This window comes from Akebia trifoliata, chromosome 12 (genome assembly GCF_017979445.1).
Source record: "Akebia trifoliata isolate Shusen 1 chromosome 12, ASM1797944v1, whole genome shotgun sequence".
Lineage (NCBI taxonomy): Eukaryota > Viridiplantae > Streptophyta > Magnoliopsida > Ranunculales > Lardizabalaceae > Akebia > Akebia trifoliata.
Genome location: NC_141386.1, coordinates 34,622,920 through 34,648,510, shown reverse-complemented (window position 1 = coordinate 34,648,510; position 25,591 = coordinate 34,622,920). Strand labels below are relative to the sequence as shown.

At 33.7% G+C, this 25,591-nt stretch overlaps 2 protein-coding genes across 3 annotated transcripts; both read left to right on the top strand.

Moving 5' to 3' along the window:
- The first annotated feature begins 4,978 nt into the window (after window positions 1–4,978).
- LOC147389827 (uncharacterized) lies at window positions 4,979–6,557 on the top strand. Of its 2 annotated transcripts, none has more exons than XM_086419620.1 (3): window positions 4,979–5,246; window positions 5,554–5,618; window positions 5,823–6,557. In XM_086419620.1, exons 1-3 carry the CDS (start codon window positions 5,073–5,075, stop codon window positions 6,412–6,414), a joined length of 831 nt encoding a protein of 276 aa, XP_086275746.1. In that variant the 5' UTR covers window positions 4,979–5,072; the 3' UTR covers window positions 6,415–6,557. The 2 variants fall into 2 exon arrangements, with proteins under 2 accessions (XP_086275746.1, XP_086275745.1); XM_086419619.1 differs by having other exon boundaries at window positions 5,820–6,557.
- An 8,763-nt stretch (window positions 6,558–15,320) lies between these two features.
- On the top strand, window positions 15,321–25,217 carry LOC147389826 (transmembrane protein-like protein). Its single transcript, XM_086419079.1, has 14 exons — window positions 15,321–15,706; window positions 16,821–16,879; window positions 17,191–17,299; window positions 17,995–18,104; window positions 18,566–18,634; window positions 19,342–19,917; window positions 20,816–21,354; window positions 21,521–21,585; window positions 21,708–21,787; window positions 22,499–22,603; window positions 23,385–23,524; window positions 23,620–23,748; window positions 24,449–24,601; window positions 24,678–25,217. Exons 1-14 carry the CDS (start codon window positions 15,529–15,531, stop codon window positions 24,814–24,816), a joined length of 2,451 nt encoding a protein of 816 aa, XP_086275205.1. The 5' UTR covers window positions 15,321–15,528; the 3' UTR covers window positions 24,817–25,217.
- The last annotated feature ends 374 nt before the right edge of the window (window positions 25,218–25,591 follow it).

The following is a 25,591-nucleotide window of genomic DNA, read 5'->3' as shown; positions in this document are numbered from 1 at the left end:
TTGTCATTTTATTTTTACATTATACATGATTTTCAAATTTTCTATATTTTAAAATTAACTTATATTATATAAAGTTCTTCAATTTTTCATATAAACTAAAATATTGGAGCTTAAAATGAGTCATCTCTTCTTAAATTAAGTTTATTATCTAAACTAGATGGATTTTAATTTTTGAAAATTAAAATAATATTTTTAGTGAAATAAATTATTATTAAATTGATATTTTGTTGATAAGATGTTATTCTTAAGAAGAATTTTATTTATTTATTTATGATGATTTTGAAAAAAAAATTCCTATTTGACTCTTGAGAATTGGAATTGACAGGTACCCATAATTCTTGGTGATCATGATTTTGATTTCACTTATTTTAGAACTGAAATCGAAAAAATATAACGGTTATGATTTTAATTTTCTTCAGAACCGACCGATTGACACCCCCTATTCTTATGTTCTTTATGCAGTGCCACATCAGCATAGTGTTGAACTCAGTGTCCAATGAAGTCAGTACATTTTTTCGAACATAAAATCTACCAATCAAACAATTGATGTGGAAAACATATTCTTGGACCATTTGCTCGACAAGCAGTGGCCACATTTATGTCTTCCAACTCAAATACTAAACCTGCCTGAGGGCACCTGTACTGTACACCTTAACTTTATGAGTCGTGATGACATCATGCCCCTTGTGACAAACGCCATAATCACAAAATCGTAGATCATTTACCTTGGGATACGTAGAATCATAAATATTTTCCTTATGTATCCCAAGGCATTTGGTCTACGGCTTTGTGATGAGGGCATAGGGAGGCGTTTGTCAAAAGGGAGCGTCATATTATCACGGTTCTAACTTTATTTCTCTTTGTAATGGTAATAAGGATAAACAGTTATCTTTAATCCAAATGCTTGATCTTGTCTTGTTAGGTTCCCCTCTCATTACAAGATAGGTCCATGGGTTTGTAAAATCAAAACCTTAAAATAATTTAATAAAAATTATTATAGGATAATTAAAGGAGTCTTGATAAGTTGACTCGAAAAAAGTCACTCGCTTGACATGGCATGTGCATAGAAAGATAGATTTTTTTCCTCGGGATATACAAGAAAAAAGATCTATGGTTCTGTGCACAAGACACGTCAAGCAAGTGGTTTTTTGCAAGTTAGTTTATCATTAATCTAATTAAAGCTAACAACCCATGACAAAAGTGGGTTTCAAATTGATCTAGTGAGAAGTGACATACATTCTCATTCATGGTTCTCTTCGACTCATATATAAAGGGATTTATACAAAATCTTAGAGATATTTACGAAAAAAGTGATCAACTTTTGACAAATTTACAATTCCGGCTCACTATTCATTTTAATTATCAAAACTGAACGATAACAAATTCAAAGGTTTTTTAAGTGACTATTTCATGGGTTTGAAGTAATAATTTCACTTTAAACTTGCGAAATTATCAATTTAAACCTGTGAAATAGCCACTTCGTTCCGAATTTTTTTTTAATGAAAACGTAATTGTTCACATTTTGCTCATTAAAATGAACAGTGCACCAAAATCGTAAATAATTCATTTTCAGCTCACGAAATAGTAATTCACCCAATAAACATTCTCTCTCTTTTTTTTTTTTTTTTAATTATGGAGAGATGCTATTGGCACTCCAACTTTAACTATTGCCACACCAACTAATGTGCAACTCTTAGTAATTTATATAACAATTGGTGTGCCATTAGTAAAAGTTGGTGCAGGAATAGTAGCTCTATTTATTTAACATAAGAAATGAATCATTATTTTTATTTTTCTTCTTTTTTTCTTTCTTTCTTTGGGTTAGATAAACAAGATTAATAATTAGTAATTAGTAGGTGAAATTGGGTTTTTAGAATCGGACGTATCGTAAACATTCACATAGTTTAATCAATTTAGCAAACGGACACTTTCGAATAAATCAGTTTTTTCAGTTTCATAATTTCTATTTATCTAAAAAATCAGTCAAAGATGGGAATATATGTATCCATTTCTTAGACCTGAGATCCATGGAAAATGTCACATATGGGATCTAATCTTCTCATAGTCCATCAAACAGGTGGGCCACCTTTTCCAATAATTTCCATAACATCACGATCAAATTATTCTATGCTGAATAAATCCCACCCACTAAAACCATATTTGATCTTTATTGGTATGTCTTATTAATTCAAAATTGACCTAATATTAGATAACTTTGATATAGGGAGCTTCTATTGGGACCCCAACTTTTAATCATTACACTCCAATTAAAAATAATAATAATAATAAATAAGATTTTCTTTCAAAATGTGCACAACTTATGTCCAAATTTCAATTTCCGTACATTGTTCGTTTTAATTCTCAAAACATGCATTTCAAGTGAATTCATTACTTTTATGACATTGTTACTTGCTAGATCTTAAGTGGCGTGCACATCTAAAAGGTTCTTTTTAAAAGTTTGCTAGTTTTTAGTAATTTAATTGTTGTAGTAAGGTTCTTATTGTAAAAAGTGATCTACATTGTTGTCCGTGTGAGATAAGAGTGGTGTCAGACAATTCTAATTCCGTTATGTTTTTCAGTCAACGTTACATTTTATAAAGGACTACTGATATCCTAACTCAAAAATCTTCACTCGATCTGTACTCGGTTGACGTGGCAAGTGCACAAAACTGTAGATTTTTTTGCTTTAATATGTCAAAGAGAAAGATCTATGGTTATATGCACTAGCCACATTAACCGACCAAGTACAAACTAAATGAAAAAATTTCGAGTTAGAATATCACAACTCGTTATGAAGTTTGTTACTTAACAACCTTGATAAGATAACTCAAAAACTCAATTGACGTGTACCTTGCAAGAACCGTGGATTTTTTTTTTCTCAGGATACATAACTGCATGTCCCCATAAAACATGTGCAGTTGTGTATCTCAAGCGAAAAACTACGATTATTGCACTTGCCACGTCAATGAATTTTTGAGTTACCCTATGAGATTGACTTACAAAATCAGCCCTCTTAAGTAAAATCACCCTTAATAAAATTTAAAAATCTTACTTAAGTCGGAAAGTGTTTTCCTACTATAATTAGAATCAGACTAGTGTTACTAACTTAATAAGATTTCAAATCTTATTAACGGTCGTTGGGCCCATATGAATTATCATATCATCATCAAGATAAGACCAAATATTTATATAAGTAAAATACTTGAATCTAGTTGTTGAAAAATGGAGAATAAAGCTGGTCCATGTAAATTTTTTAATTTTTTTTAATCACAAGATTTAGCTTTCTAATTCTACATTTACTTTGTAGGAAATGACAATTATGCAAATATGGGAAATGACTTTTAAAAAGAAAAAATAAAAAGGGAAAAGTTGCAAAGGCAATATGGTCAACAAAAAGTGGGACAACCAAATAGATTGCATCTTTGCCACGTGTACGACAGCAAAGACGTTGTGGCCAATGTTTCCATCTTCCCTAGTCCGGCCTTGTTGTAAATTACATTTTTCTTCTAGGTCACCAGCCCTCGTATTTTTCGATTATTCTCTAAGGAAGATGAAATGTCTAAAATAACCTCATATTAACTGTTTTATTATATTTTTGACTGTTATGAAATAGGACTTTTCTTGTTGAGGTGTGAAATTGATTCCAAGAAATGGGTAGAAACCATGGTTTCAAAACTCGCCTGAGATTGAGATGTATCGCCTAAGTCGTGTAGGTATCGCCCAACAATGAGATGGACAGACAAGTCAATATATTGGACGAGATTTAAAATTCATGCTCATTTTTCTTATTGTTGAACGAGACATCTCAAACATATTGAAAAACTTTTCCAAGACAATTCGGTCTCACTCACAAACGAGATGAGACATCAAAATGAGTTTTAAAACCATGGTACCAACTTCTAATGATTAGTCACTAGTGATATCACTAGAAAACATATTTTTCATCTCAACTGTTCTTTTGAAACTAGAATTTTCCTAAGAAATGATGTGATTTTGGACAAAGTTACTTTTGGATGATTTAAACACATCGTTACACGATTTACTGAATATTTGCATACAACTCAACGTTTTCAAGTTGGTGACATACCCCTTCCTGATTTGGAGAATAGTTAATATGCCCCTTATGTTTTCAAACTTCTGCTCATGACATTGAGAGAAAGAAAAACCTTTGAAGTGGAGAGGGTTCTATCGAAAATTATGCCCCTTAGTGTCTCCAAGGAAGTATTCAAAATATTAATGAAATATGAAAAATTATTTTATATTAAAATAAAAAAAATAAAAATCTCACATGTCATATTATGAAGAGGGTTCTATCGAAATTTTGAAGCGACTGCCCGCTTCAAAGTCGGTTTCCTAAGAGAATTATAATAACTGACCACACATCACATATTCAACCTCATTGGTCAAAAAAAAACTTGACTCATTTCTCTAAAAAATCCATTGTACCTATTTAAGCTTTAGGATGGATTTGATGTATTTAAGAATCCACTTTTCTTTAAATACTTGATGCTTTTCTTCCAAAAATTCTGTTTTCTTCCATCTTTTATTTTTAGCTTTACATGTAAGATTTATTTATTTTCTTCACAATAATTATAAATAAAAAAAATAGAGAAAATTGAGTAATTAATCAAACTGTATAGAGACCAATTGATGATTTTGTCACCAAAAATTCAAGGTTGGAGAATTTTTCGGAAAAAAAAAATTGGGTTTAATCAAGAGACATTGGAGATGAGGGTGTTTTAGTCATTCTATTAGAATCTTATAGAGGACCATAGTCAAGGGGCATATCCTCAGTTTTAAAACACACTGGGCTTATCGCAAAGATGCCAAAACACAGAGGGGCGGTGCCCAACAAATCAAAAGCTTTTCAGTGAAATTCATTTTGTTAGCAACTTAGTGAGGTTACAATGGTAATTACACAAGTCGATATTCTAAAATAGAATATAAGATGAGAGAGGGGCCGAAGGCAACAGAAGTTATGAAACCCTCATTATCGACTTGTGCGAGATCTGCAAATTGCGAACTTTGGAGCTGAAGAAGTAAACTCTTCCCTCTCTCCTCTTCTCTCTACTATGAGGATCCGCAAACACGCTCGGATCTCCTCCTCTCTCTCACTCTCACACGTTTCAATCGCTCCTTGTGCTCGTGAGACTTTACAAACACACGTGTGCGAGCTCAACCGGTCGCCTTGGGACGTGATGGCTTTCGCTCCCCAATCAGATTTCTCTTACCCAGTTGAATACCAGGTTAGTGAACTCGATCAAACTCTTTCTTATAATCTCAGATCTATCGATACCCTTTTCACACAAGAATCCAATTATCAAGTTTTTGTCCACTTCAGTGTTTTTTTTTTTTTTTTTTTTTTCATTTCTGGGTCTAGGGTTTCTCTATTTGGGTTTGTTCGTTATCGATGTTAGCGTCTGAAACTCAAAATCTCATCAATCTTTCTACTATTTTCTTCAAAAGAATTTCTGGGGTTCTCTCTTTTTCCTCTATTATCGTCTGCATCGAGTGTATTTAGTTGCGTTTCAGCTGTGGTGATTGATGATGCAGGTTGCGATAGAGAATAACGATATGGGAAATCGTGTTGGGGGAGAATCAGTTAATACTGTTGAAAGGTTAGTCTGTTTGATTTTAAAGTTTATAACTTTAAGTAGATCTGTAGTCTTTTATAGAATATTAGGGTTTTTTTTTTTTTTTTCCTTTCTCTTGAAATAAAAGGAAAGATAGTGAAGTAGTAGTAAGAAATAGTTATAAGTTCTAACTTTTAATTAAGTAGATATTAGTGACTTTTAATAAGAAAAAAATTACATTTTTAGTAGTGTTTCTTCAATGAATGAAAAATGGCAAGAAGAGGTGAAGGTTGAAGATGAAGATGAAGATGAAGAAGAAGAAGATAAGAGTGAGAGAAGATTCTCGTTATTGAGCGATGTTGATAAAGAGAAGAAGAATGGGTTGAAGAGAGAAGAAGGTTTGGTTACTTGTAATAAAACAGATGGGAAAGGATGGAAATGTAGGAGAGAGGCAAAGGAAGGGCATTCGTTATGTGACCATCATCTGACACAACTGAGGTCTTACCACTACAACTACACTCAATCTAGCCGGAAATCTGACGACACAAAAGCCGTGGCTTCATCTCGTCGACGAAATAGGGGTAGTAGAGAGTCTAAGTTTGCAAATCCTTCCGATTTCTATTACTATTCTGGGTTTGGGCCATTGTGGGGGAAGAAGAGAGCAGGAGAAAGGGAAGCTAATTCTTCTGGTCGAGCCACCACATCTTCTCATGTTGACCTTGACCTTGACCTTGACAATGACGATGATGACGATGACGACGATGACGGCAATGGAGGTGAAGATAATAAGAAGAGAGTTCGAAAACCCATTAAAGCTCGATCGCTTAAATCTCTTCTTTGAATCAGATTTTTAAGAAGAAGAAAAAATTATTACTTTGATGAACATTTTTTGTGTGTATTTGGTACCGTTAGGGGTGATTGCTCTTTCTTGTGTTATATTGGACAATTAGTAATTTGGTATAATACCTAGGGGTATTTTCGCCATATAGATGTTTATCACTTTATTTTTGGTAGGAACTAAATATGGTTAATTCTGGACCGTTTTAGGTTAATTCATTACTCACATGATCTAATCATGGCCGTCCATCAATTTGTGTGCTTTGAAAATTGTGGCTCCTAGGCGACTGTTTGAGTGGTCCATTGGTGTTGATGAAAGGTTGACCCTAGGCTTACTTATATTTTCTGTTCGGGTGATTTCGACATACCCCTCCATATTTTAGTGAATACTTAAGATAACCCTTTGTCTTCAAACTTATGACATGCCCCTTGACCTCGGTCTTCACAAAATAGATTAATAAAAAATGAACTAAATGCCCTCATCTTCCACCAATCCTTCAATCTCTTTTATATAAATTTAAAAAAAAATAGTAAAAATCCACCATAATGTGGCATGCCATCAGTTTGGAAACATAGGGGTGTTATGTCAACAATCCACTAAAATTTGGGGGTATTTGTAAATCATTCTTTAGGTTCTTCATGCTTCTTTTTAATTTAGGATCACTACACTTGTATGATAAAATCTACCAATCATACAATTGATGACATGTAAAACGTTAAGTTTGGACCATCTGATCGGCAAAACAATTAGTGGGCCCACATTTATGTTCCCTTAGTTAAAAGAGTTTCCAATTCTCATTACTAGATGGGGTCCATGGGTTTGGGTCAAGAGAAAAATCTATCCATTGATTTGCATTTTGAAGGAAAGATTGAGTGATTTTTCAACTTTCCTCATCATTAGTTCCCTCCATCGGCTTGGTTCCCTTCCTCTCCACTGATTGGTAGCCATCTCAAGCTTTTCTCGAATGTACGCAAACTGCACAAATAAATCTCTAAGGAATATCAAAATATAAAATAATAATTGAATAAATTATTAAAATTATTTTATAAAAATAGTTATAAATAATTGAAGACAACATCCCACAACCATAGTGTGATGGGTTTCCAATCCACCTTACTAGGACCTAGGCATCATGCTTCAATCAAATTAAACTATTTAAAGTAATTCACAAAACTAAATTTACAAATCTTTGAATCGTGAATGTAAATTTAACAATCAACAAAACTATCTTCTTGATGCCTCCATCATCAATCTACAATCATAAAGATAGTTCTACTAATTAGTCAAATTGATGAGAATCACTCAATTACTTATGAGAGGGGACAACCATCTATTTATAAGAATTTCATTTCCCATACTTATGCCTATCATAATAAGGAGAATTCACAAGTCATTACTCTATTGCTTTATGGGAGAATCGTGACCCATGTTTTGAATTGAAAACCATTAAATTGAAAGATGGCTCTCCATTTCTGATCTTAATTAGTTAGATGCAACGAAACAACCCATTAAATAAAAGGTTATGTGTAGAACCAAAATGGTTTTTAAAATGTTCATTATTTTTAATAGAAGAGTTTGCATGTTTTAAAATAAAAAGATTCAATTAAAATTTTAATTTTGAAAACCATTCCAAAATAGTGGGCGCTTCAAATCGAACTTGTGAGAAGTGACACGCATTGTCATTAACGGTTCTCTTCGACTCATTTTTAAAGAGATTTATACAAAACCTTATATAAATCAATAAACATTTTCTTTTTCTTTTTTTAATTCAACATAGTACTAAATTATTATACAAATAATAAATGTAGAGGTGATTCTGGATTATCTCTATCAATTCTCCTATGCAGCTACGTTGAACGCTTTTTGTTCCCTTTGTAGTCCAGTGGCATCTGTGTGGTACTTAACAAGAATCCTCCAACTATAAAGTTAGTTTCAAAAGAAAAAGATAAGATAATTCCTTAGCTTCTCTGAGGGAAGAAAAGTGATCCTTATGCTCGCAATCTCTCTCTCTCTCTTCTAGGGTTTCTCTTAGAATAAGAATTCTTCTTCGATCCCTTCAAACTCAAGATTAGGTCACAAAGAATCCATCATTCAAAAGAAACTCTATCCAATTGGAATTATTTCTCTATACATTACTAGATTCTTAGGATTTTTCCTTATACTTCGGAGGCCAAAGTGTAAATTGATCCTGCTCTGACGTCAGAGCAAAAATATAACTTTACCTTGCCTTGAAGATAATCAACACTGGGCTACCCTTAATTAAGATCTAGACACGTGTATGGTCTAGATCTATTACAATTTTAATCCTCTACAATAAACATAACAAATGAATCATATTTTCCTTCTTTTTATTTTTTTGGCTTGACTAACAAGATTAATAGATATTAGTATTTAACAGGTAAAGGTGGATTTTGGAACCACTTCGCATAATTTCTAACATGTATCAAAAATCAATCGAAGATTGGAATATATGTCTCTATTTATTAGACATGAGATCTATGGAAAATGTCACATGTGAGATACATAATCTCCTCATAATCCATCAAAAGTGATTCCAGTTGGACCAACTCATAGCAGACAAACCCATGAAAATACACAATAAACCCATCTGGGATTTCTATTCATCTTCTACTCTCTTTTCCTATTGGATTTTACTACTTTGCCATTGTGAGAAGAGTTACCAATCACACTTGAACAAACCTAAACCTTTTGTACTGCTATTTCATTTTCGATAGTTAAAAGTTTCTAGAAGACTTTAAATGTACATCAAACAGGTGGGCCACCTTTTTCAATAATTAACAAATCATCACAATCGAATGATCCTATCCATGGTTAAATCTCATCCAATAAAATCATATTTGATTGTGATTGATGGGTCATTATTAATTCACTAAGCCTACAAGTAGTTCAATTTTGATTTAATGTGATATGTTACTGTAGACACCCCAATTTGAACGGGCCACTACTCGAAAAGGTCCAAAAATACAGATTTTCCAAATAAATGGGCTAACGGGCCTTAAGGGTCCAAGTCGTTGAAAAGTGACATTTTGACCAAACCGAGACCCCTAAACCTCTCAATGGTTTAGGAGGCCACCAAAATGACTCGGCCTACCTTACGCTTTCCCAATATTCACCGCTCCGCTTCCAAAATCAAAAACGTCAAATTTTCGATAAAGTTCACCAACGGGCCTAAAAAGCCCGATTTGCCAACACGTGGCATCTCGATCAAACCAATGATTTCAAAATTTTCAAAAAATTAAATAAAATTAAAAAACGAGACTTGGACGCCCTACCACCTCCTGTACCTTCCACCCACTCCATCTCCAATCCGAAAAAAAATCTAAACCCACCTAAGGCCCATAAATCCTTAATTCTTCCAAAATCCATTTTTCTCACCCCCCCTTACCTAAACTCAAACCCACATCACCTAAAAATCTAATACCAACCTACACCCTCAAAATCCATTCCAAAATAACCCCCAATCAATTCCTAAAATCCAAAATCATTTCATAACCCAAGCCCAAAATACTTCAAAACCCCTAAGCCCAAATCCGTATCCAACCCACAACCATAACCCCATCAACCACTACCCACATCAACCAATCATCATCTTGATAATCAAATATGACACATGTCATCACCCCATCTCACATCCCTCACCCAACTACCTACCCCATTAATTTGCTTTAAATCTCATCTACCCACACATCAACCCATCACCTTTTCTCTCAAATCAAACACATTTACCCACACCCATAACCTATACCTCCCCTAATCTATCCTCATGATTCCCTACAAAACCCACATCTACAACCTAAACCTACACCATCCTCTCAAGTCAAACACTCAACCTCTCCCATCAACCTATCCCAATCCTTCATTTCCACCCACTTTAACACATGGCATCATCTCCCTCACCCTCCCAAAATATCATCAACCACCTCTTTAAATTCTCCATTCTCTTAAATCAAATATCATTTAAATCACAACCACCATCTTAAACTCACCTCACCAAACACTCCACCCAAATGGGTTGGATAGGATCCAAACCATTTGGGTCCAAAACTCACCCATTTAACCCCCCTTCCCTAAATACCCGCCAATCTCCTCTAAATTACACCCACTTCTCTCTCAACTCATACCATATTCCCTTTTCCCCAAAAATGGCCCCCAACTTTCACTTCACTAAAAATTTCTCCAACTCTCACTACTAACAACCATCACCAATCCTCCTCAAGTCTCATATACAAAAAAAAAAATTATTATACTCCACTCATCTCTCTCATCATCCTTCTCTCTCTACTCCTTCAACCATACAAGAATTGTATTTTCATAAAATACTAAGGACTCAAGAAGAAGAAACGAAGAAAGAAGATACAAGGTGGGTTCAAGGCAATCCCCCCCTCTCTCTTCTACACCCTCTCCTCCTCCCTCTTCTATCACCCTCTCCCCTTCATTTTATTTTTTAGGATGAATGGACCCCAAGGCTAAAGGTCTATAAGGGTCATTTCCATCAATGGAATGACCCTATGATCAAGCCGAAAAATGAACCCCTATCTAGGGTACAAATGCACAACGCGTGGCACATCATTTTTCGTATTTTTTTAAATCAAAATGATCGAGTTGAGTTGAGGTTACCACTATTTAGTGGGGAGAAATGGTGCCTAATACCTTCCCTTTTTTCCAACCGAGCCGCTTACCCGAATCTCAAGGGTTGATTTCTCTTTATCCATCGAGAGTCACCAAATACCAAAAATGTCACATTTTCTAAAAAAAATGCACATCGGGTGACCATTTACACCCACTTACCAAAAATGAATGGTGGCAACTCCAAACCATTGTAGATGTGGTCATCGTAATGGTGAAATCCCGTGTCTACAGTTACTAATCCATGAACTATCATACTCGATAGCATTGTCACTTGCTATATCTGATCCAGGAGGATCTACATGTATAGTTTATAGTAAATTTAGTATAACGTTATTATACAGACTCGAAATTCGACAATTCCAAAGGTTTTGGAAAGATGACTTAGAAGACTACGCAACGCAACCAAATGCCTTAGACGAAATCACAGTCAAAGTTGAACTTTTTATTTATAGAATTTTTGATCGTGAATAACTGTAATTCGATCCGTGATTCTAAAGTTGTGGCAGAAAAGAGTTTTAACGTGCTTAAGATTCTTAATTCAATTAGAAATTAATTAGGACTTTACTATTTACTTTTGTGTAAGTACTCTAATTTGAGTAGGATTGGTTTTTCTTTCTTCTTTCATAAATACGGAAGGATAATGATGAAAAATGAATTCTTTTCTCCCTTAATTTATTTTGTTCTTCATATGTGGTGTGTTTGGATTAATATCTTAGGTGGCGTGCACATCTAAAAGGTTCTTTTCAGAAGTTTACTGCCTTTTTAGTAATTTAACGGTTATAATGAAGTTCTTATTGTAAAAAAAATCATGAATCTACTCATTGTCCGTGATGTGATAAGAAACGGTGTCAATCAGCCGACCCTAGTTTCGTTTTTGCGACTCTCATTTCATTTTACCAATATACCCTCCAATCTAAAATTGGTTAACACTAATTGTTGTTTTGTTGATATTTGCTTCAATTTTCTTTCTCCCTCACTGGGAAATTTGCAATCTTAATTAAAAATAAATGTATTAAACTTTGCAATAATTTCTTTGACAAAAATATAATTTTACTAACAATTTTTTTTTCAATCCAATTAATAATTAAAAAAAAAATCAAATTCTTGAAAGAAAATATTTTCCAACACAAAACTTAAGGTTATGTTAAATTTATAAATAATTTTTAATAGGAAAATGTTGAAGTAACATTGAAATTAACATTGTTGATAGAACCATAAATGATTTTCATCGAGATACGAGTGAGAAGTATCTATGGTTCTATGCACACCAATATTTGAAATGATGTCAATTTCAATGTTACTCCAACACGACTCTTTTTAATATTTTAAGATAAATAAAATTATTATTATTTTTTAATTTGTATAAAAATATTAACTATAGTTGTATAACATGATTGATGTTTTGGCCTGATTTTGTGCCCATCAAGTGACTTATCTTATCTGGCCATTGTTGTTAAATACCAATCATTCTTTGAGACGTGGTCCACTCTATCATTATAATTTTAATAATCATGTCCCTTGATGAATCCCATGCATTAAGAATCATGGGCGTTTTAGTAAATTCAATGACGTAGAAAAGTTATAGATTGGATAAGTGTGAAGATGTAAAGAATTGTGTCAGTAGTCAGTACTACTAAGTACCCGTTTCGTTCTCGTTGCTCTTGTTTCATTTTACCAATATGCCCCCCTCATGTTTAGATAGTTATAGTAGATGTTAAGTAAAGGCTGTTTTGGTCATTTTAAAAATAAAGCAGTTTAGGAGGGACGTCTTTTGACGTATACTATATATATATTCTGAATATTTTATTTCATTCAATGGATTTATGACTTTTTATTATTTAAAACAATGGGAGACTAATATATAAATATTTAATCACAAATGTCGAAACATGAAATCTAAGAAGTTAGGTAAAACATGTATCACATGGATTCATGGTACATCTCTAAGATGAATCCTGATCATTGGATTTAATATTTTAGTGATCAGTGTTACATATTTATGATCTTGTATCTTAAAAAATAATGGATGAATATATAGTATAGATATTAGATTAGTAAAGTCTCTCTATCCATTTGAATTCATCAAATCAAGCATGACGATGTATAGCTAACCAATTTTAAAAATGTGTATTTTAATTATCATATCTATTGTTAAGATTTGGCTTCTCCATCTGTAATTGTTAAAAAAATCATATAATAAAATCTTGCTCAACATAGTCATTGAACTAAATTCAACATATCGTAATCCAACCAAATCCAATGAGTGGCATGGTTTTAAAATTCATTTTGACATCTTGTCTCGTCCTTGAACAAGATTGAGTCATCTCAAGCAAGTTTTCTGATACATTTGAGTTATTTTGTTGAACAATGAGATGAATGAAGCATGATCTATAAATCTCGTCTGATACGTTAGACTTCTTTTCTTGTCTTGTTGGTGGACGATTCTGAAACGTATCAGACAAGCCGTCTCAATCTATGACGAAATTTAAAACCATGATGAGTATTATGGATTTGGAATCCATTCCAATAATATATTAAATAATATAAGAATATGATTAGTTCCTTATTAGATCCCAACAATTGGATCTTTACTCGATGATAATTTGACAAGGCACCTATCATATTAAGACATGATTGATCCAGACCCATTCAATGAGTTATTAGATCAGATTATAATTGAAATATAAATCTTAAAGTTATACCTTAAATTATTTTATGGAAATAGATGTGAAGTTGTGAACACATCTATTGACAGGTTTCTTCTCAAACATCTTAGATTTGATTTTTTTATTATTTTTCCTCCGATTATTGTAACAATTTGATAACGCCAAAGATATACCCACCAAAGATTAACTGAGATGATGAGGCACGATTAGATTTATTCCCTAGGCCGTGACTTCGAGTATCTATATACCTTTTCACATAAAGTGACTATTTACCTGTTGTAACTCACGACAGGGTGAGATGGTGGGTGCGGCTCCAGGTAGACTAGTTCACCTAAGGTGGGGATACTCCTTGGGCTACCAAAGAAAAAGAAAAAAAACCTATACCCATAGGGGAAAGAAAAACAACCCACCATAAAGATCTATTATCATAAGTTGATAAATATGTTCAATTTTCAAATATCATATGACACATTCTTTACGTCCATTAACAAATATGACCATCTCTTACTCAAAAGATTGAACTAATCTTTGATTTCAAGTATTTAAATTTATTACTTTTACTCAAATCAAAGTGTAAATTATTTTTAATCAACATCAATTTTTTCTGTAAGTTTAGCCCATTTTTTTTTTGACACATGGCATTTAGTTTTTTTTTAGATAAAGACACTTTAATTCGTCATTAAGTTCTTTTAATTCTCTATTGTTTAATGATATCTTCTAGATGGGAATTTGATAAGATGTCTGAAATTTCAACTCAATCCCTAGGAAATTTATATAGGGGGGCGTTCAATGGCCAACTTTTTAGCAACCTTTTGGCAAAACATTTTTCAAAACATGAGTTAGAGGTTTTGGAATGGGCTGATTTTTGGTGAGGATGATCTCTACAGTGAGGAGATCATCATCACCAAAAATCAGCCCATTCCAAACTTCTAACCCCATCAAAAACAGTTTACAAAAAAATGGACGGTCCACGATTTTTTCAGCTGTAAACATGGGTTAGAAGTTTTGGAATGGGCTGATTTTTAGTGAGGATGATCTACTCACCGTAGTGATCATTCCTCACCAAAAATCAGCCCATTCCAAAACCTCTAACCCTGTTTTGAAAAATGTTTTTTGCCAAAAAGTTTGCTAAAAAGTTTGCCCTTGACGCTACCCATATATATATATATATAAATTTTTTTTTAAGCTTCAAAATCTTCAAAAAGGCTTGTGTCAATTTACATGACCATTATTTAGCCGAATTTTTTTGACAAAATTCTGAATATATATTTTTTTAAATAAGGACACTTTCAATGCAATTTATGATCAAGTACATGTAATTCTCTATGCTTAATTCTATGTTTTAGATGGAATTTAATAAAGATGTAGGCCAAATATTCACAAAGTTATTTTGATAAAGACATCTTTATCGAAAGGACTTCCTTGTTAATGTTATGCGACGACTGAGATGACAAGAGTGGGGAAATCTTTTTTCTTAGGGATCAGTTTCAAAGGGCATCTCTAGGGAATTTTGTTCCAATCTCAACCGTTGGTTGGACAGTATATATTTTATTTCTACTTATGAAAAATATTTCTTCGATACTCATTAAAAATCTGACGGCAGAGACCCAAAAACCTAAAATACTTTTCAATTCAACGAGTCTTCATTTTTAAGATTATTATTTTTGGTTACTCTTCAAGGACAAGGAGACGTAAACTTATAATATTTGTTTTTTTTATTTATTCAAATATTTTAAATTAAATAGATTTTGAAATCTGTAATTTAAGAGGAGAAATTTTTTATTTTTCTGCAACGAGAATCATGGGAGCGAATCCAACTCTGGGTTCTGCTCTGAATCTATGTTTTTTGATTTTTCTTTCACGGTTCCCCATCTTCTGTTCTTCCTACAATGAGCCAAGTGCGTATAATTCCTTCTCAGTTTCGAGCTTTAGATACTCTGACATCAGGCTCAAGCCCTACGACTGGCGTTACATCAGAGGTGGGTATGGTGTTGGTAGTTCTTTACACACTCTCTGATTATTTTAGTTTATTGACTTCCGTTGACCTGGTTTTTCTGGCATTCTTCAAGGATTCGGGGCCTTTTGATTAATGGGTTGTGGTCAAAATTTCAGCTTTTTAATTCAATTGTTTAGTTTGAGTAAACAGTTGTACTGGTTCGGGTATTTTACTGGTTAAGCTTCTGTAATTTTGTTTACTAATTTTCTGGTTTTGTTGAATGATTTGGTCGTTTCTATTAATAGGTCGTGTTCAAGCTTGAAACTTTTGATCAATGAGTTGTGGTCAATATTTTAGCTTTTTACAAAGGAATCAATGGAATTGTTTAATTTGAGTAGAGAGTGGTGCTGGTTTGGGTATTTTTTTGTTTAAGTTTCTGTAAAAAAAATTCTTCTAATTTCTGGTTTTGTTGAATGATTTGGGTGTCTCAATAATGGGTCATGTTCAAAATTGAAACTTTTGACTAATGCGTTGTGGCAAAAAATTTAGCTTTTTATAAAGGAATCAATGGAATTGTTTAATTTGAGTTTGGGTATTTTTCTGTGTAAGTTTCTATCTTTTTTTTACTAATTTTTTGGCTTTGATGAATGGTTTTTGTGTTTACATTAATGGGGTTGTTCAAAATTGAAACTTTCCTTAAGAAATTAATAAAATTGATTGAATGGATAGGAATTCAGGTTTGGATGGTTTTTTTTGTTTTTTTGTTTTTTTCTGTTTAAGCTTTTCTTGTTTTGTTTGTTGAGGGATTTGGGGTGCTTTGGTTAATGGGTTGTATTCTAAATTGAAAATTTTCTTAAACAAATAGAACTGGCTGAGAAGATATATATGCAGGCTCATTCAAACTTTTGATTTCTGTTCAGTAATTAAGAAAATATTGTATAATGTTATTGACTGATTTGTAGGCTTATTTTAATATCCATTTCTTTCGTTAATACCATTTGCATTTAAATCTGCATATGTCATGTACGCAAGGGCACGGGGTCTGCAACAAAAGTGAAATGAACCTCAAAAAACATGATTTAAAAAGATTCAAATATGAATTGTTTATGATGAGTTCATGCAATTCCTTACTGATTTTGATGTGTGCTTTGTCTCAGTTGATCTGCCACCTTGGTTCTCTTCGATGTACATCAACTTAGAGTCAGATGTGGACATTGTGAGTATGCTCCCCAATCCTCATAAAATCAGTAAGATTTTCACATGTCATGCATTTGTCTGGTGGGTATGTTTCGAATTCAATGCTTACTCTGAACATAAATTTTCTCCAGTATTGATTTTGTTTTCTAAATCCATTTTAGAAACATTTCTATATCGCCATATTTAAATTTTGTATTGGAATTTAAAGTTTTGCTCCGAGTAGTTTTATTTTTTATATTAAAATGTAACGTATTACGCCATGTCATGTTTCTTGGTTTCCCCCATTTAGTTACTTTGTCTCCTCAGCTCATGGTTGGCATTGTTGTGCAGGATAAAAACAGCATAAGAAAGCTTCCAAAGGGTACACTTCCCTGGATATGCTTCCGAAATGGTAGTCCTCCTCTTCCAGATGTTTCAGGGGCTTCTTTAAGAGATTTAGGTAAAATTCACCTCAATACCTACTTTTACAGATCTTCATCATGCAACATGTTTGGAAATTTTTGCTGCAATTTTTTAAGTGTTGGATCACAAGAAAGTCAAGCATTTTTGTTTGATCCTTATGAAGTTGGTATAACCTTTCTAGAAGTAAAACTTTTAATCCATCTAGAAAACTATCAAGATCAAATTTCTTCCTCTTTTGTCTCACTTAGATTCTTCTTTATATTTACATAAATCTTTAGGACCATGTTCGTGCATCATACAAGTAACCCTGTGCTTGTATGCAGAAGCATTCTATGGGCAAGCAATTTTGAGAAAATTCATGGCAGACTTCCACATTGGTTGTTTTCATAAAAAGAAACCCAACAATCCCTCAAGTATTATCTTTTCAGTGGCAAGTTCTTCCTGAAGGGCTTGTTGCAATTCCTCTGATTCATAACCTGTTGTGTCACAGTGGTAGAACTGCTCTTAGATGTTTATGTTTCTTATTTCTCCTTCTTCTTTTTTGTTTTGTTTTTGTTTTGTTTTGTTTTGGGGTGTGTGTGTGTGTGTGGGTGGGTGGGGGGGTTCTGCATAGAAATTTGAGAGCAACATTTTTGGCAAGATTTCCACTAATCAATTATCATATTTCTTCATGGGGTAATCATTTTGTGATGATTTGCATCATCTTTTAAAAAGACTTCTCTTTTGTTGCAGTGTTTGATCCTCTCACTAATGGTTCTGTTGAAGCTATGCAAGATCTTCAGCATGGGGAGCAATGCCATCTTCTGCAGAAAAATATAATGCTGACATTGACTAATGAACAGGTTCTTGTTAAAAATTTTGAGTTTTTGATGATAAGAAAAAACTTCATGGCTTTAAGATGCTTCGTGATTGTAAATTTGACATATTTATGATGTGAAACTGTCAATGAGACTAAAGGTTAAAAGAACAGCTTCTGTTGTCAATTCTATAATAATATGATGAACTTTGTATTTAGATTTTCCTCGGTCACATTTTTTATTTAATTACTAGTAACCATTACCACCATCAACTAATAATTACAAGAACATAATAAAAGCCCTAGTATTTCTAAGCAAAATGTTACTTCACACTATAATTTCCTAAGAATATCTCAAGACCTCTCATGTGCTTATCTTAGTTATGTAATTTTTTTTAAGACCATCTTAGCTGCCTTCAACTGCATTTTCCAAGTTATACTTTTCTACATTTATATTATCAGGCTAAGAGCAAACAGAAAAATAAAACTCAGAAGTATTTTGTGCAGATATCTCCAGGAGTCTGGTATGTTGGATTATTCAATGGCATTGGATCAGCGAGAACCCAATCGAAAATGGTATGCATTTATAAGCACAAGTACATGAATGCCTTATGCATTATTTTTTTCTTTTGTTGGCAATATCCTTCCTCCATCAAGTCTGTGGTTTTATGCATTTCTTTCCCTTCTCCGTGCAAGAAATTAGACTGCAACGTATGCAAAGGTTCTGAAAACCACATCTTCATACCACAGATACTTTCAAAGCCAAATGTATTTTATGTATGATAATAAAAAACATATTATCCTTGAGTTTACAGTTATGATTGTGACCCACCTAACCTCAACGATAGAAAGGCAGATTTGTATTTTTTTTTTAATGAATGAATCTTTGCCTGTCCTAGATCTCTCTTTAGTTTAATCTGATCTTATTGTATCATATCTTTAGAAGGTTTTCATTTTTTATTTTTGTTTATGAGTGATCCTGTGCCCTTTGCAGGATTTTGTACTTATAAATTTCTGACTTGAGAAGCAAAAAGGTTGTACAACATCCTAAAACCAACTGGCCAACACCCTCTTGTCATTATCTTTTATCAGATCCTTGGACAATCCTACTTGATCAATGGCCCTAGCTACTATTTTAGACATGTTTGCTTTTTATACATTCGTTCATGGAACTCATATGTTATACCTGTAACCACAATTTTTTTTTGTCTTTTGTCGATCAGTCCTAAACCACAAATTAAAATTTATAATGAATGATGACAATTTCTCTGGCAATGATGCAGATTAATCGAGGCTCAACTGTCTACTTTAGTGCTAATGTAAGTGTGGATGGATGCACTACCTCAACAATGTGGGGACCGTTCTGCAATCAGACAGTTGTCCCACTTTCTTGTGCTCAGTTTGATGTCTACAACCATACGGGGGGAAATGTTATTACTTGCAGGAATTCTTTTGAGGCTGCATGCCATAATTATAGTGAACCGAAAATCTACTCTTTGGATGTAGTGGGAATGACACAACAGTTGAAGGTTTTTGCCACTTACGCTAGATTCAATCAAACACCTTCGAATAACACACAGAATTTTAATGGAATTGTTTATGCTAGACATGGTGCGATACCATTGAGCACTTTCCATGATTATTCAAGTGAAATAAGTAAAACCCCTCTGATTATCTCGTCACCAAAGGTTGGTCGTTGGTACATTGCCGTTTTACCCATTAATCAGTCAGATGTACATGGTGTGATACATGACAAGAATGTAAAGGCTGATTTTTGCTATTCTTTGGATTGGGAAGTATACGAATGTCGTGTGGGAAAGGCTGGACCAAATTGTACTTCGGAAAGTTACATGCTTCAGGTGGGACTATTAATGTATATATCTTCTCTTTGTCCCTCTTTTGTTGAACTTATTGTTCTTTTGATTTTTTTGATTTTTTTTTGCATCTCTTTCAATTCATATTCTGTTTGCAGGTGTTGTCTGCCACTCTTAATAAAGTGATAATTTGTACTAGTTCTTTAACTCTACTGAACTGATTTAACTATCCCAATCAAAAGCACTCCATCCCCTTGGGCACTAAGAGGACCTGTTTTTTTTTCTAATTTTTTTTTTTCCTAAAAAAAATTAAGAATGGTGAATGTGTGTGTTGGATTGCAAATGGGGGGGAAGGAGAGAAGATAATTCTAGGATTTAGAAGTAAACATGGTGAAAAGTTAACTAGACAATTTTAGACTATGAATCTAGGCTTTTCAATTTTCCATGTCATTGTGCATATGTGAGTGATTTATATTAATAAAGAAGCCTCTTAGAGCCAAAACTTAAAGAAATTCTTCAGGAACTTAACAATTACTTTTTTAGATTTTCCATCTGTTTAGTGTTCTCAAATATTTTGCTTAATTTTGTTAATCATAAGAATTTTAGCAACATGTATGAACCATATTTAGTATCACTCTCTTACTTGATACCACTACTTCTCCTCATATATGTACTCTGCCAAGGCTATATTTGAGCCTTTATGGGCTTTCTACGTCTCTTCTGCATATACTCAATCCCAGTCATTAAGATGAGTTATGGTAATCCATCTTCATCATGCATACATTCTATATTCATTCTCATTAAGCGTGGTCTCATAACATTAATATTGCACTATGTTAGAAGATGATTAATTTGTTTGATTTTTACCATATATGTATATGCTTGAAGAAACTTCTATGCAGGAGTTATCTTTTATTGACTAGCTAAGAATGGTTATGTGCAGACAGTTATTAGGAAAAATCCTAGTATTGCATTTGAGTCTTATTATTTGCCAATTGGTGGAAACATGACCCTGGAGTCGGCTATGTTCCCTCTGGAGCCCCTCTTAAGCAACTCATCATTTGGGGACAAATTAGATGTTGCCTGGACTTACTTTCATCTCAACATTCCTCACGGTGCAGCTGGAGGAAACATACACATCTATCTAAAATCAGATGCAAAATTGAATTATGAAATATATTCCAGATATGGTGGATTACCTTCTCTTGATACATGGGACTACTATTATGCCAACGCAACTAGAAATAGCAACAACTCCATGTTTTTCAAATTGTATGATTCAAGCAACGAAGGGGTCAGTTTTTACATTTTATATGCTAAAGAAGGAACTTGGAGCTTTGGATTGAGGCATCCACTTCCTTCCGTTACGCCTCTCAAAGGTCAGACAAGTATGTCTATTTCTATTGAGAGATGCCCCAAAGGATGCTCTACTCATGGGTCATGTCAGCAGGCCTTTGATTCAAGCGGATTGACTATATTCAGGTGAAATATTCTTCCCTTCTCTTATTTTTTAAACCTTTTGAGTTAATACTTCGTCTATATTCTGCAATCTGCCTAATGACTTCAGTATTTATAACATTTCAATGTCTAAACCTGACTTCAGTATTTATAACATTTCAATGTCTAAACCATTTTGTTTCTTTCGCAGCTTCTGCTCCTGTGATAGGACCCATGGAGGCTTTGATTGCAGCATTGAAATTGTCTCACATAAAGGTATATATGATTCGTAGTATGTAAAATTTCTGCTCTGAGTATCAAGTCTATTATTAGAACAAGTGGTGTGAGAACGCAGCTAAGTTGGCATCTAACACATGTTCTGCTGAAAACCAATGCAGGGCACATATATCAGTCAATTGCACTCATCGCATCAAATGCAGCAGCATTTCTTCCTGCAATTTGGGCCCTTAGGCAAAAGGTTATGTTTGAGTTCCTTGTTCACTTGAGATAACTACAGTTCTAACAGATATTAGAGATTTCCAATCATTTCATATTTGAAAATTTAGCTTCCCCAATTTTCTATTGAAAAACGAAGCAATAAAGAGAACAGAAATCTCACACGAAATACATAAGAATTTACGTGGTTTGGCAGTGTGCCTACATCCACGGATCAAGTCAAGAATAATTACTATTTTCTTCCACACGTTTTACAGCCCTAGAGATCTCTATTTATAAAACCAGTAGTTGCTAAAAAAATGCGTCTATCTCCCTAAAAACCCAAAAATAGAAGACCCATTAGAAAATATTACATAATTGCCTTATTAGTAACCCTAAAAAAATTGGTCTGGGGGCTCCGCCCCCAAGCCCCTAGGAAGAGGGGCTACCCTCTTCGCCCCTGCAACTTAGTGTGCTGTCAATAGAATGCAAGACATTAACACAGCACCCTCAAGATTGTCTCAGTTGTTATCTTTATCCTCTGTAATTTCTAACACCTTTAGTAAATGAATCAAAAGGTCCAAAATACCGTGTTGTTTATAGCTCGTGAATCTCCTAATTGTGAATTCAGGAATGAGATTTAGTTCTGTTCTACGAACTTCTCATAATCCTATTTGTTATTTCATAAGTTTCTATATGTCTACATGCGGTATAATTTCACTGGAGTTATAAACTTTTTTTGTCTTCTCTGCAGGCATTCGCAGAATGGGTTCTATTCACATCTAGTGGAATTTTTAGTGCATTATATCATGCCTGTGATGTAGGCACCTGGTGTGCTCTCACTTTTCGTGTTTTACAGGTACATAAGTTGTCCGCTTATGCTGAAATACTGGTCCTTAGGCAGTTCTAGGAAAATGCCTTAACTAAGGATTTCCAGTATAGAATAAACTAATCATCTTCTAATTTTATGTTTTCTGTTATAAAATTTTCTTTGTGGTTTAGAGAGCTGCTATTGGCACCCTAACTTTTACTTGTTACACCCCATTTTCTTAAATTATTTATCACACCCCAATTAAAGATTAAAACACACTCTTCAAACATTACAAGGTTTTGGCTCAAATTAGAATCTGAACGTTACAAAATATTATAACACTCATTCAAACAATTTCAGTAGTTGTTTACAATTATGATTAGGCTCATATAAAATCCTAAACCCGAAAAATAGAAATCAGCAACAAAAAAATAAAAAGGAGAGCTTCTATTGGCACCCGAACTTTTACATCCTCAACTATTCATTTATTTTCTTTATTTTAAATTGGGGTGTAATAAGTAAAAGTTGGGGTGCCAATAGCAGCTCTCATTATTTATAATCTATGTGGTTTGGATTGTAACAGTTAAATGATCCACCAGTCAGTTTTGGTGCTTTTTTAACTAGTAACAATGTAAGATATCTGTGAAGGTATCATGTTACAGAACCAATTGAGGAAAAAAAAGTGGATACATCTCAGAATTTATGTGCATTTAGGTCAACAGGATTCAATAATTAACTGCATGCAATGAAGCACCAACACCTCTTTAATAATCAATGTTCAAATTTTATATCAAACTATTAGTGAACATTTAACTGGGATTTGTTTCAGTTTATGGACTTTTGGCTCTCCTTCATGGCTGTCGTGAGCACTTTTGTATACCTAGCTACTATTGATGAGGTCTCGAAAAGGGCAATTCATACCAGTGTATCGGTTCTTACAGCTCTTATGGCTATTAATGGAGCAACCAGGTACAAGAAACTGGAGCCCATAAATTTAGTATGGGCCGACACTTTTGATTCTCGTTGGTGGTTATGTGGGATTTTTACTGTGTTCGACTTTGCAGGTCAACCAATATTATTCTTGTCATCGCCATTGGGGCTTCAGGTCTTCTTATTGCCTGGCTGATAGAGTTTTCTACAACAATTAGATCAATCTCTTGTTCAACACAGTTCTCTATAAATATTACTGAAAGGTATGCTTGTTTATCTTGTCAAAATCATTGGTGTTATTTTAGATTATTTATTTAGGAGACTTGAGGTCTTGTGCTTTTATTGAGCCAAATCTAGCCATGTGACTTTTTTTGGGGCCCATTGCACCATGAATGTTTGCTGAGCCCTTTTTGTGAACCTATACACGGACATCATTTTGTTTCCCTACTATAGTGCTCTGAACCTTTTTTTTTTTTTTTTTGAAATCAATTTTTGTGTGCAAATTATTATTGCCATGCAACTTGGGGATGATTTCGTCAAAATCATATATGAAGAGTCGCCCCCCCCCCCCCCCCCCCCACCAAATAATAAAAAAAAAAAGATGTGAAATTTGGGTTCAAGAACCCATATGGGTCATCATTGTAAATGTGCGATCTTTCCAATCATGCAAAAGTGAATAGGTTTGAACTGAGCATGGGTCATCATTATAAATGTGTTATATATCCAATCATGCAAAGGTGGAGAGGTTTGAATTGCGTACAAAGCTGCCTTGTTTAGATCATAATCGGAGAAAAGATGAGATGCCATATATCACAATTTTTTCATGTGTTTTTGTGTCCATATGTATGTAAGAGCTTTAAAGGAGAGGATGACATACTTATGGATAGATGATCTGTTTCATTGTCTTCTCTAGGAAAGATAAATATGGTTTTTTTTTTTTTTTTTTTTCTCATTTGGTTTCAGATTGCAAAGTATTAAAGGATGGGTTTACAATATTATAAAGACGCTACGTAACCGTTTCCGTTGGCTCTTTGTAATTGTGGGTTTTGTTGCATTATCCATGGCTGCCATTAGCTGGAATTTGGAAAGCACAGAAAGCTACTGGATTTGGCACAGGTATGATATGATCTCTCTTTCTCTCTCCCTTGCTCTCTCACTCGCTCTCATTTCACTTGTATAATTCTTTTTGCAGTGTGTGGCATATCTCCATATACACATCTTCCTTTTTCTTCCTTTGCTCAAAAATAAATACCATAAGTAGAGACAACGAGGAAGGCCCAACTACAGCATACGAGCTAACGCGGCAAGATTCATTCTCAAGAGGCCAATAAACTGAGATTTTGTGCTACAGACTTGGGCTTCATCAACCTAAGTTGGTTGAAGAATATACAAATTTTACAATTCCTTCCCCTCCCCCTCACTCTCGTCGAAGCTCTTGTTTGAAGTTTCTCAAGTAATGGCATTTCGAGAGAAGGGTATCCATTCATCTGTATATATTCAGTACTCAAATCACAAATGAAGGATGACAATGCAAGGCAACAATGTTTTGACAGATTTGAGTGACAGAAAAATAAAATAAAATAAAATAATGTAGGGGTATTTTAGTCATGCAAGTACATAGGGTAGTTTGGTAAATTATCAAGTTTTTAACTCTTAATTACCTGGGAATTGGATTTACATGTACTGAAATTAATTTATACAGAGTTTTTGGTTTTTTTTGTTGAAATTTAAACTCAGTTGTTACCATGAAAAGAGAGATTCTATTGGCACACTAACTTTTACTTGCAACACATCAAATCCTCAGGAAATTAAGCTCTGATCTATAGACTGGTGTGTTATAAGTAATAAAATTATATAAATAGAAGCTCCCGAAAAAAGTTGTGCTTAGAAGGATGTGAGTGATCTGTTGCACTTGCACGAAGTTTAAAAAAGAGAATTTGCACACCAATTGGGATATAGACATACTCATATCAAGAAATATGATATATATATTTAATTTCTCTTGTTACCACAAATCTTTTTCCTTGGGATACACAATTACACATCCCCATAAATATGTGCAATTGTGTATCTCAAGAAAAAAGATCTAAAGTTCTAGCACATGCC